Here is a 12,849-nt window from a genome sequence, read left to right as displayed (position 1 = left end):
AAAAAAAAAAAAAAAAAAAAAAAAAAAAATTTAAGATTATCAATTGTTTTATTCAATTCATCTATGTATCTTTTCTTCTTTTTCTTTCCCTTTAAAAATTGAATCTGTTTAAGAAAGAGATAGGTGGAGTTTTTCATCATAATTTTAAAAGCTAACTTTATTTGTTAGAGCAGTTTGGATTTATAGAAAATATAAGTACAGAGAGTTCCCATATGCCCCTCCCTCATCCCCCACCATTTCTCTACTCAATGTCTCATATTAGTGTGGTGTGTTTGTTACAACTGATGAGCCAATACTCATGCATTGTGGGTTTTTTGTTTGTTTGTTTGTTTTTAGAGATGGGGGTCTTGGTGCCACCCAGGCTGGAGTGCAGGGGTGAGATCCCAGCTCACTGCAGCCTTGGACTCCTGGGCTCAGGCGATCCTGCCACCCCAGCCTCCCAGGTAGCTGGGAGTACAGGCACACATCACCACACCTGGCTAATTTTTGTATTTTTTTGTAGAGACGAGGTTTCACCATGTGGCCAGCCTGGTCTCGAACTCTTGGGGCCTCTGTCTCCTAAAGTGCTGGGATTATAGCCCTGTGCCAGAGCACCTGGTGATACATTGTTTTTAACTAAAGTCTGTTGTTTACACTAAGGTTGCTCTTTGTGTTATACAATCTGTGAGTTTGGACAAATGTATCTACCATTATGGTATCATAAGAATAGGTTCATTGCCCCAAAAATCTTTGTATCCAAGACATCTTTGCATTTTTTTCCTTCTTTCCTTCTTTGGTTCTTTCCATCTCTCTTCTTTCCTTTTCTTTCCTTTTTCCCTTCTTTTCTTTCCCTTCCTCCTTCCTCCCTTTGTGTGTCTGTCTCACTTTCTTTTCCTCATTGTAATTTTCACACATGCAGAAGTACTTCAGAATAGCAACAGTAGTAGAGTAGAGCCCCAGGAATCCGCAACCAGCTTCCTATTTACTTCCCAGTGTCGTTTCAGGTATGCCTTCTTTTCCTCAGTTGTTCCTCTCTTGGCTGGAGTATTTTAACACAGATACCAGGCATCATGTAATTTCACGTTATACTGAAGTATATGTCTTTAAGTTTTCTCTGCATTCCTAATGCCTATTTTTACATACTTGTGTACAGCATAATTTGATGTATGTGGGTTTATGGCTCTTGTACATGAATTAAGTGCCTTTTTTTCTTGCCTGAATGTTCATCTTGTTTAAATGTTTAATCTCAAATCCTACTCTGACTCATATCATATTGTATCTCCTCCTTTTTTTCTGGTCCTTTATTTTAAAGCCTTCTTTATTAGTTGTTTTGTTTTTTTAGTTTAGAAAAAATTGTGTGTGTGTATGTATTTGTATACAGGGGGTCTCAACATATTTCCCAGGCTGGTCTGGAACTCTTGGGCTCAAGGGGTCCTCCTGTCTTGGCCTCTGAAAGGGCCGGGATTACAGTAGTGAGCCGCTGGCACCCAGCCTGAAAAAGTTTTCTAAGAACCTAATCCAACATTTTCTTTTAGTGTGAAAATTTACTTCTTCCCATTTAAAATACTTGATTTTATTTATTTTATCTTATATTTTAAATGTTTTTTTCTTGTCTTCCATTTTGTTTTTCCTTTTCTGTTTGTTGCTAAAATAATTGTTAATTATCCCTTTTGTTTCCCATTGATAATTTGGAAATTCCATTGTCCTTTAAAATTTTATTTATTGTTCTATTCAGACAGACGTTTTCTCTATCATTTGTAAAGATGATGTAACTAGTTCCCTCGACTTTCCAGCACTGAAGATTTGCTAAGATAATTTAATACTTCTGAGCTATTTTTGACTTTCTTTTGTAGTTTATCTCTTGTGTTTCCAAAGACCTTTTTTAACTCCTATGTATACAGCCCAGACACATCTTTCATTATTTGCTGTATCTTCATCTTTCTTTTTTGAGATTTCTGCCCTAGTTCATTTGTTTATGTAGCGCATTTTTTTCATGAAATTTCTTCAGTAGAATTTGTGGAATATATGCTCTGAAATGTCACATCCTCAACTATGTTTCTTTAGCCCTGAAAGGGGAATACTGTTTTGATTGAGTGCAGGATTCTTGATCAGGATTGGGTTTCGGTTCTTGTCTTTCAGGAGTATATGAATTTCAGCTGTGTTCTAGCTTCTAGTATTATATCTGGTGTCATTCTCATTTCTTTCCCATTAGAGATAATGTAGTCTTGCTGTCTGAAAGTTTGCCCAATTTTTTTTCTTTTTTTCTTTTTCTTTTCTCTCTCTCTCTCTCTTTTTCTCATCCTGTCACCCAGGCTGGAGTGCAGTGGCATGAACTTGGCTCCCTGCAGCTTTGACCTCCTGTGCTCAAGCAGTCCTCCTGCCTCGGCCTCCCAAGTAGCTGGGACCATAGGTGCATGCTGCTATGCTTGGCTAATTTTAAAATTTTTTTGTAGAGACAAGGTCTCACTTTGTTGCCCAATCTGGTCTCAAACTCCTGGTCTCAAGTGATCCTCCACCTTGGTCTCCCAAAGTGCTGGGATTACAGGCATGAGCCGTTGTGCCTGGCTCTAATTTTCTTTTAATCATTGGAATTCAGGGACTTTTTTTCCAACCAGGGTATGCCTTGGTGTGTGTTTGTATACGTTAACCCTGCCTTTTAGTCCATGCCCTTTTTCAGTGTTCAGGTTTAAGTATTGCTTCATTTCAGAGGAAGTTTCTTCTGTTATTTAACTATTTCTTTCCCTCAGCAATTTTCTTCTCCTGGTGGAACTTTTAGTTTTTGCAATTTAGGTCTACTGGATATATTTCTCTTATGATAACTGTCATTTTATATTTATGCTGTGTCTCTTGACATTATTTCTTTATTGATCTTCCAGGTTACTAATTCAGGTTGCAGCAGTGATTATCCTCTCCTTGAAGTAACTGACTAAATTGTGCAATTGGGAAATCCCATTGTTTTAGCTCAGAAATTCTAATTGTGCATTACAGTTAGCTCTCCTTACCTACTAGTTCTGCATCTGTGGATTCAATTAACTGTGGCTTAAAATGTAAAATAAAATAAAAATATCAATTCAGCAATTAATGCCAATAAAAACACAATATAGCACAGCAACAGCTTATATAGCATTTACATTGTATTACTGTAAGTAATCTAGAGATGATTTAAAGTATATGGGAAGGGCTGGGTGCTGTGGCTCATGCCTGTAATCCCAGAACTTTTGGAGGTTGAATCAGGAGGATTGTTCGAGCCCAGGAGATCAGTGCTGTGATGAGCCATGATCATGCCACTGCACTGAGCTGGGGTGACAGATCAAGACCCATTTCTTAAAAAAAAGAAAAGTGTACGGGTCTTTTGATATGCATTGGTTAGATGCAAATACCATGTTACTTTATATCAGGGACCTGGGCATCTGTAGAGTTTGGTATTCACAGGGGTCCTGGGACCAATCCCCTGGGGAGACGGAAGGAGGACACGGGGTGTGTGTGCACATGCACATATGTGCATTGCTACTCCTTAAGTTTTTAAGTGCCTTTCCTGCTTTTTGGGTGAAGTTGTATTTCCCCCGTCCTTCAGCAGCTCTGTTTCACTTGGCCTATGAAATCATTGTTCTGAATGTTTTTTCTTTCTTGTGGTAGTAATCCCCCTGCTGTGGTTTTGCTGTGGTTGTTTGGGGGTTATTAGTACTGAGTTCTGCTTCTTGAAATATTCTGAGTGACAGCAGCCCTTCAAATGGTTGAAGACACAACCATATCTACTCCAGAGGCCTGGAAGAGCATATGTCTCCTAGCATTCTCATCTCAAGGACAGAATTGAGCTAATTTTTATTGACTACTTGGATTCCTGGGCAAAGAGACCATGGACCCATCTGGAGCCTTTATTGACTTTTCCCCCAAGGTCCATGACTCTTTGCAGGCCAATCTATGTCCTTGATGTGTTCCTTTCACATTCTTCCCCTAGAGTTCTCTGAAGCTAGTCTCCAGTTTTCGTTTAGCCATAGAGGGAGAAGAGCCTGTTCCCAGTTCTTGGCTCTCATCTTCTCCCTAGATCTTGGTGCTTCCCATGTCCTCAGCTGCTTAGTAACTCTGGGGAGATAGATAGCATGGAGTTTGGAGTGGAGGGGTGGGAGCCAGGCTGGTTTTGACAGGATCCCAAAGCAGGAATAGCTAACCTGGGTTATCTGGATCTCTCACGAGCTTTAGGGAAGTCTGTGAACCCTATGAAGTCAGATACATCGTTTTTTATGGAGAAATTCAATGAGATTCAAAATTGTAAAATGTTTTAGAACAACTGTAACTGACTAATGGAAAACTCATTTAATCATTGTTTTTGTTAATTGCAAACATCTACTATTTTCATTCAGAGCAAGTAAATTCTAGTTCTCTTCCTACTTAGCTATATGACCATAGGCAAGATCCTTAACTTCTGTATGTTTTGATTTCCTCATTAGTAAAATGACATTAATTGTAGCATTTGCTGTATAGGATTGTCAGCATTAAATGAGTTAATATAGTTTAAATATTCAAATTAGTACCTGGTTTATACTGAGCACACATTGTTTCTGCTAACTGTGAGTATCTTATCCATAACATTTGCATGCTGTTTATTATATATTGGTTGACATTTTTACTCTTACTGTTGTCATTATTATTAACATTATTGCTGTTATTATTGTTGTTAATATAAAGCCTGTCTGACATCTGAAAAGATGGCAGACTTAGCCACATATTAAATAATAACTTTCTCTCATTCTTTTCTCAGTTAACTGCAAAATTATTGTTACATGTGAACAAACATATTTGAAATATTAACCACTTTTAAAGAGACCTCCTTTTTGTTAAAGGATGTTTATGTAAGAAGAATCTGGGAGGAAAAATGGAAACTGAAATCTTTCTTCCAAAAATGAAGCTGATAGAGAAAAGTATTTACTACATGGCTTAGGCCTTTGTGTTAAGTTTAATATTAGGACCCTTAATAATACACATTTCCAAATTTGTGTGTGTGTGTGTATGTGGACAGACAGGTTTAGGAACAACCACAGCAAACACTCCACAAAGCATCTTTCTAGCCAGTCCTAGGAGTCTCGCCCCTCCCCTGGGGTCACAGGAATGGGGATCTGGCTGCAAACTTTCCCGGGTTTGCCCATGGTCAGGTCTTGACCCAGTGATTCTCCAGGAAGGCTCTCCAGGAAGGCTCTGTGTTTTCTGTTTAAATGTCTGCATTCTAAGAAGCTCAGAGAAGCTCGTATTGCCTAGGCCTGGCTCTCCTCAGTCACTCCCTAACCCTCCTCTGCCAAGAACCATGGGTCAGTGTGGAGTTGAGGGGCCCAGTACACCAGGGACCGTGGTGTCGCTGGGCTTGTAATCCAGTCTCCACAGACTTCACTCTGCTCCTGCCCTCTCAGCACGTTCTCTATCCTCCCATTTCTCCCACAACAAAGCTGAATTCTGGACGTGGCTAGGGCAGTAGCAAGGCATAGTTTAAGTCTGGATCAACTTCAGCCTAAAAATGCATTTCAGAGCATTTTTCCAGGGACTGAGGGAAACTGGCACATCAGAATCTCCAAAATGGCAGAGAGGGGTGGTGTTTTTGATCCATACCTCGCTAGTCTTCCCTCTCCCTCCCCTGCAAGCATCTCTCATGATTCTACCATGCAATGCATGGAAGCGGTTTTGCAGGCAGAGGAAAAAGGTTGGTAATCAATGCTTTCAACGAGCCTCAGTTTCAGTCCAAATTGGGATTTATCTCACCACTGAGCACCAATTTTGACAAAGCTTAAGGATTCCTCTATCCACGGGCCCTGAGACACCCTGGCCTGACTTAGCCTGATACTGTTGGAACCTCTCCTGTTCCTGTTTTCAGTGACTGTGCTGAGCTCAAAGCAGAGGCAGCATGCTGGCAGAGGAACCTCTCTTGCTCCTGTTCTCAGTGACTGTACCGAGCCCAAAGCAGAGGCAGCACACTGGCAGAGGCTGGCAGATGAGCCCAAAGCAGAGGCAGCATGCTGGCAGAGGAACTTCTCCTGCTCCTGTTCTCAGTGACTGTACCGAGCCCAAAGCAGAGGCAGTACGCTGGCAGAGGCTGGCAGATGTCTTTAGCTTGGCCCACACAATTTTTTTAAAAAATGGGAATTAGCTGTCAGTATTTAAAAAATAGGAAATTTCTTTCTCTTTTTTTTCTTTTTTTTTGAGACTGAATTTCGCTCTTGTTGCCCAGGCTGGAGATCTCGGCTCACTGCAACCTCCACTTCTGGGTTGAAGCAATTCTCCTGCCTCAGCCTCCTGAGTAGCTGGGATTACAGGCGTGTGCCACCATACCTGGCGAACTTTTCTTATTTTTAGTAGAGATGGGGTTTTGTTGGCCAGGCTGGTCTTGAACTCCTGACCTTAAGTGATCCGCCCACCTCAGCCTCCCAAAGTGCTGGGATTACAGACGTGAGCCACCCCAGCCAAAAATAGGACATTTCATATAAAAACCCAGACTTCTGGCTTCAAGTGAGATGAAAATAAAACAGAGGCCATGGGAAGCCTGGGCCCAAATTCCTGCAAGAGCCAAAATACCGGCTGCCCGTCTTCACACAGGGCAAGTGCCGCCGGGTCACCTCAGTCTCTGCCGCTGCCTCACATCCCGCTAGCTTCCCCTGCAATCATTTGTTGTCTGGCCCTATAAGCACTGAATTTCCTAGTGGTGGCACTAAGGCACCTCCTGAGGACTGACAGCACGGGGCTCCTCTTGCTCCTGGGCAGTTTAGAAGCCGGGAGACTCGAGGGCCTTATTCTCTTCCAGTTACTGAAACTGACTGAAAGGAGAAAAACTGTTCCTTTGGAGTAAGATATCCCTGCCTCCCGGAAAAAGCCCTCAAAGTGGGGCCTCAAAGTGGGGTCCCCAGACCTACTAGAATCAGCACCTCCAGGACTGGGACCCAGAAATCTGTGTCTTACCAAGCCCTTCAGGTGACTCTGATGTATGCTAAAATGTGAGAATTACTATCCTGGGGAACTGAAAATATGCAGATTCTTCATCCCTGAAGATCTTGATGTAGGAGGTCTGCAAATGGGGCCAAAGAGGACTTCAAAACCTTCCAAGTTGATTTGGACTTGCAGTCAGATTTGAGAGCTACTAAACCTGAGGACTCATCTTTTCCTGGCCCCAGGCCAGTGTCCTCAGCTCCAGATCCGCCTCCCATCATCCTTCCGTCACTCATTCACCACATAAAGCAATGATGTGGCTGCTGTCCTCATGCACAAACTTCAGGCAGAAGACAAAAGGGAAAGCCCCACTACTCTCCAGGGGGCCCGTGGACTGACTGGAGGAGAGCTGACAGCTTCTTCTCACGCTAATGGCCTGAATGGGAGACGTCCACAGCCTCCTCCTGCCTCATGCCCCTTTTCCCTGCTTCTCCCAGGGCTACCCACACATGGCGCCCATGCACAAGCTGTCTGCACCGTTTTATTCTGTTTTCTCTAGTGTGTGTGCTTTGAGGAAGCCCAGCACCAAGCCAGGCATAACTGGGCTGCCAGCACAGCCCTTCTGGTGACAACAGACACTGGCGAATGTCAAGAGAACATAGCACAGGAGGAAAGGAAGAGAATTTTTTTTTTTTTTTTTTTTTGTTTGAGACGGAGTCGCGCTCTGTCGCCCAGCCTGGAGTGCAGTGGCCGGATCTCAGCTCACTGCAAGCCCTGTCTCCCGGGTTTAGGCCATTCTCCTGCCTCAGCCTCCCGAGTAGCTGGGACTACAGGCACCCACCACCACGCCCGGCTAGTTTTTTGTATTTTTTAGTAGAGACGGGGTTTCACCGTGTTAGGCAGGATGGTCTCGATCTCCTGACCTCGTGGTCCGCCCGTCTCGGCCTCCCAAAGTGCTGGGATTACAGGCTTGAGCCACCGTGCCCGGCCGAAGGAATTTTTAATACTTCTCATCAGCCTTCTCCTCACAGTGGCCAAGTTAACACACAGTGCATCCTTCTCACTTCTTTTTACATGTTGTGACTTTTCTCCTTTTCCCTTAAAACTGACTTTCCTCAGTTTTAATTTTTCATTTCAAGTCAACTCAGGTATATAATTAAAATTTCCTTGAATCTTGCTCCCCTTCAGGATGACTTTCCTGTTACTCAGTTACTGATCTTGAAAGTTTTAGGAATTATCAGGTAAACATCACAGTAAAACATTTAAAAGTTTAGGTCAGAGGAAACATATCGCACAAACTATCTGCTATTGTATAACTGTTTTTATTTAACATAGTGGGAGGATTCTGACAAGAATGTTGATCAAGTCAGATGTCTTTATTTTTAATGATGTTTTGTAATATGAAAAACAAGTCTTTCTAGGGACACTATTTTTATTTCTATTAACTTTTTTATTTTTTATTTTTTTGAGGCAGGGTCTCAGTCCCATCTCCCAGACTGGCGTGCAGTGGTTCGATTTTGCCTCACTGCAGCCTCGACTTCCCGGGCTCAGGTGATTCTCCCACCTCAGCCTCCCAATTAGCTGGGACTACAGGCTTGCATCACCATGCCTGGCTGAATTTTTTTGTATTGTTTTTTTTTAATGGAGACAAAGTTTTGCCGTGTTACCCAGTCTGCTGTCAAACTCCTAGGATACCCACCTGGGTTGTCCTCCCAGTTCTGGGATTATAGGGGTGAGCCACCGTACCCTGCCATATTTTTCTTAACTTTAAATTTTGAAATGGTTTCAGACTCACAGAAAAGTTGTAAAAATATTACAGGTAATTTCTGAATACACTTTGCTCATATTTACCACATTTGCTTTATCTTTCTATCTATATCTGTATTTACTGGAAACATTTCAGAGTAAGTTGCAGGCCTGGTGCCCCTTTACTCCTAAATATGTCTGTACTTCCTAAAAACAAGTACATTTTCTGGTCTAACTATAGCACCATAATCAAAATCAAGATTTGAACATTAAAGTATTACTGTTGTCCAATTTAGGGACTATATTCAAATTTCCCCAGTTGCCTCATTAATGCCTTTTGTGGTAAAAGAAAAAAAAAATCTGGCTCAGCATCCTGTGGTGCATTTAGTTGTTATATCCCTTTCTTCTCTCTCCATCTGGAATAATCCTTAGTCTTTTGGTCAGTTGTGATCTTAACATTTTTTAAGAGCATAAACCACTTATTTCATAAAATGTCACTCATTTTAGGTTTGCCTCTTTTCTCATGTACTAGATTCAGTCTTTGCGTTCTGGGCAGGAGTACTGCAGAACTGACACTGTCCGTCTGTGAGCACCATGTTGGTAGCATGAAGTGTCTCTTTATCCCATTATTGGTGGTGTTGGCTTGGTTAAGGAGGTGTCTCTGGCGTTTCTACACTGTAGACTTTCTATTTTTTCATTTGTCCTTGATAAAGTATCTTATAGGGAGACACTTTGAGACTCTGTAAATAGCCCAGCATACTTTCACTCACTAGCTTTAGCGTACTTCCTAGTTTGTATTTAATGAGGAATAGGCTAAAGATGACAATGGCAGTGTCAGAGTTTGTTATAATTTTTAGAATCATGACGTAGGTAACAGCACAGTGCCAAGGAGATTTAGTTTTTCTAAGCTTATTCTGCTACCGAAATGAGATACATTAAGCACTCAGAGATGAAGCATAACCTAATTTACCTCACAGTTGCATTTGACAAGCTTAGTTATATTTTGGGAAATAAATTTGAAGCAACAGATGAGCAGGAGGGAGTGGTAAGAGGTTTGGACACAATGCTAATAGCGACAGCTTGATGGTGATTAAGAACACAAAACTAAATTAAAATAGCAAGTAAATCTATAAAAAGCCAGCCGATTGTTACCATCTAGCGTAGGTGTATGGAACTAGACGTATTTATTCTAGTCCATGAGGATGATTATGGCATGGGATATTATGAGGCATGATTATGTCCTATAATATGGCATTTGATAATTTTTTGTACCTGTTAGAACAAAAGACTCATGGTGAGCTAGGGATGTAACCAATACAAATGAATTTATCAACAACTGTTAGACTCTGCAGTGTGGCACTCCCTTGAGAAATTTGTCTTTGAGGACTCAGGTATTATGACTTGGTAGGGCTTACTCCTTTTTTGTGAATGTGATTTTTTTTTTTTTTGGTGGGGGGGGTTCAGGCTTACTGTTACTCACTAAATCCCAAGATTTATATATTCATATGCTAATATGTTAACAATGCAAAACAGTGCTCTCTGGTGGATCCCTGATTTGTGTGCTTTTTAGAATGGGCGCATTGCTGTCGGGTAGGAAAAACATATGAAACCAGGTTCTAAAATATTTGTGTGTTGAGGATGGAGTAACAATAAGGGAATTCCATTTTGTATTTTGAATGTTTTTAAGGCATTGTTTCCAAAAGTGTGTTCCATGGACTTGGCAACTCATAAAGGTACTTTGCAAAAGGAGGAGGAAGTGCTGCACAAGGCCCTTCTCTAGGAGAGTCACAGGACATATGGGCATGCTAATGACAAGAGTCTTTCCTAAACAATCTGTTGAACTGAGATTAACCCGGTGTTTCCCAAATAGAAGTGACACAGAAACCTTTTCCCCCCACATAATAGCCCTCACAACAGATGCTTATTAGCATCAGACTTCTGTAGTTACATTTTTCTGCTAAGTGGGACAAGATGAACTTGTTGGTTTACCAGACACCAATTTTTGACTTTTTTGTTTTTTTATTTTGATAACCTTTTGGTCAAGTTAACCATCTTTTCCCTACCTTCCTTCCGTCCCCTCCCTCTCTCCCTCCCCTCCCTCCTCCCTCCCTCCTCCCTCCCTCCCTCCCCCCCTCCCTTCCTTCCTTCCCCTTCCTTCCTTCCTTCCTTCCGTCTGTCCTTTTGTTCCTTCATATAACCCTGTTCTATCACTTAAGTATTGAGCCTGACTTACAGAGAGAAACCGTTGCAAAGCATTTGGGAATAGAGGGATATTTGTGATTATTTAAGCAATGTTGTACTTATAAGATTTCTGGTAATAACACAGTCTAAAGGAAAGGTTTCATATCCTGTGGAGTAGCTTTGGAATCCTATGTATTTAGAAGGATTTCTTTCGAAAATGTTTAAAATTTTAAGTTTTACTTTAAAGAAGTTGATTTCTTTTACCTGGAAAATTCAAGCAAGTTAGACTATTTTGTGGACTTATGCAGTACTTGTCAAAAGGTAAATGTTTTTTAAAATTTCTGTTAGTAAGGATTTTACCTTTAGCAGCTTATTTTAGTTATCTGCTTAGTTGCTTCTAATTTGAATTACTTGTAGCTCCCTAATTTAGATTGTAAAATGCTATGGATCTGTTATATGACTAAGTTTAGAACACAGTGGGTCTACTTTTGGATCCCATTCAAAGTGGATCTGATGTACCTATTTTTTCCTACACAGTTACAGATCCATCTTCAAATTTGGATCTTGAAACCTTGATAGTAATATGCTTTTAAAAAGACATGTATACATAATTGTATAGCTATTGCATATGCTTTTATGCATACATTTCTTTCATATACATTTCTGTCAGGAAGATCAGGAAGATAGCGTCACCTCTGCAGTGAGATGAGTTCCAGCTCCGTTCCGACTGCTTACTGTAGGTGTGAATCTGCATTTGTTGTTCATTCATTCAATATATATTTATTAGCCTCGTATATGGTATGTGCTTATATGGGCACTGGTCATAGAAAGAGGAAACTGAATGGTTCACTTAACTCTTAAAATTGTCTTTTCGTCTATCAGGGATGTGTGAATAGTATTGATGTAAAGCACTTGGCACATAGTAGGTTCACCTCTTTTTTTTCTTTTCTTCTCTTTTTTTTTTTTTTTGAGATGGAGTATCGCTCTGTCACCCAGACTGAAGTACAGTGGTGCAATCTCGGCTTACTGCAACCTTCTCCCATGTTCCAGCAATTTTCGTGCCTCTGCCTCCTGAGTAGCTGGGATTACAGGCGTGTGCCACCACACCTGGCTAAATTTTTTTATTTTTAGTAGAGATGGGGTTTCATCATGTTGACCAGGCTGGTCTCAAACTCCTGACCTCAAGTGATTCTCCTGTCTTGACCTCCCAAAGTGCTGGGATGACAGGCGTGAATCACCACACCCATCCAGGTTCACCTCTTGAGTAGAGTGCTGAGATGCTTTCTCACATGAAATTGGTTTCTAGTAATAATAGAGGGTTTCTTTTTTTTTGCTAGTTACTATATTTATATTAGTTATTATATATATTAATATATATATATTAAAAAAATATATTTTTTTGCTAGTTACTATTTTTGCTAGTTATTATATTTATCTTATAAAGTCTTGGTTCTTACAAAATCATAATCTGTTTTCAAAAATATATATTTTAAACTCCTAATAAGATCTTTATTTAGTGTCACATTTATTTTATGAAGGGTAGATGCTTATTTTAGTGATAATTTGTCATTAAAATTATGTCAAAATGTCTTAAAATGTTGTTGAAACTGTAAACAAACTCATAACACACACAAAGCTAATTATGGATGCCATCTGTTTATTTTTACAAAGCTTTTTTTTAAGACTATGGCATTGTCTGCTTATAATAAGCTTCAAGATTATTATAATGACTAAGTCCTATCCTTCAATTAGTGTAGTTGAAGATGGGAAGATAATTTGTTTGTTCACTGACCTTTTCCTGTGTCAGAGTGTATGAAATATGACATGTCATGATAAAGAAACTATTGTGAAGTGCATTTAGAAGATACTTAGTTTTTATGAGAAAAAAAATGGCATCAAAGCAGCGCATGTGGCCAAAGTTTTGTTTAAATTCTTAGAACTTATTCAAGGTTTTAGATGAAAGGTAGATAATTCACTCTTTTCCATTGACTTAAGTGGAATTAAATTCTTAATTCTTAAATTCTTTTTTTTTTTTTT

At 40.3% G+C, this 12,849-nt stretch overlaps 1 protein-coding gene across 1 annotated transcript in view; it reads left to right on the top strand.

Moving 5' to 3' along the window:
• Positions 1–12,849, top strand: part of PCCA (propionyl-CoA carboxylase subunit alpha) — a 478,959-nt gene that overhangs the window by 207,895 nt on the left and 258,215 nt on the right. The window contains exons 14-15 of the mRNA XM_017861220.1: positions 5,907–6,043; positions 8,074–8,126. Of these exons, the coding sequence (XP_017716709.1) occupies positions 5,907–6,043; positions 8,074–8,126 (190 nt within the window). The remainder of the gene's footprint in view (positions 1–5,906; positions 6,044–8,073; positions 8,127–12,849) is intronic.

The sequence above is a fragment of the Rhinopithecus bieti genome, unplaced genomic scaffold (assembly GCF_001698545.2).
Source record: "Rhinopithecus bieti isolate Rb0 unplaced genomic scaffold, ASM169854v2 scaffold_2254, whole genome shotgun sequence".
Taxonomy (NCBI): Eukaryota; Metazoa; Chordata; class Mammalia; order Primates; family Cercopithecidae; genus Rhinopithecus; species Rhinopithecus bieti.
This window is presented reverse-complemented; position numbering and strand designations above follow the sequence as displayed.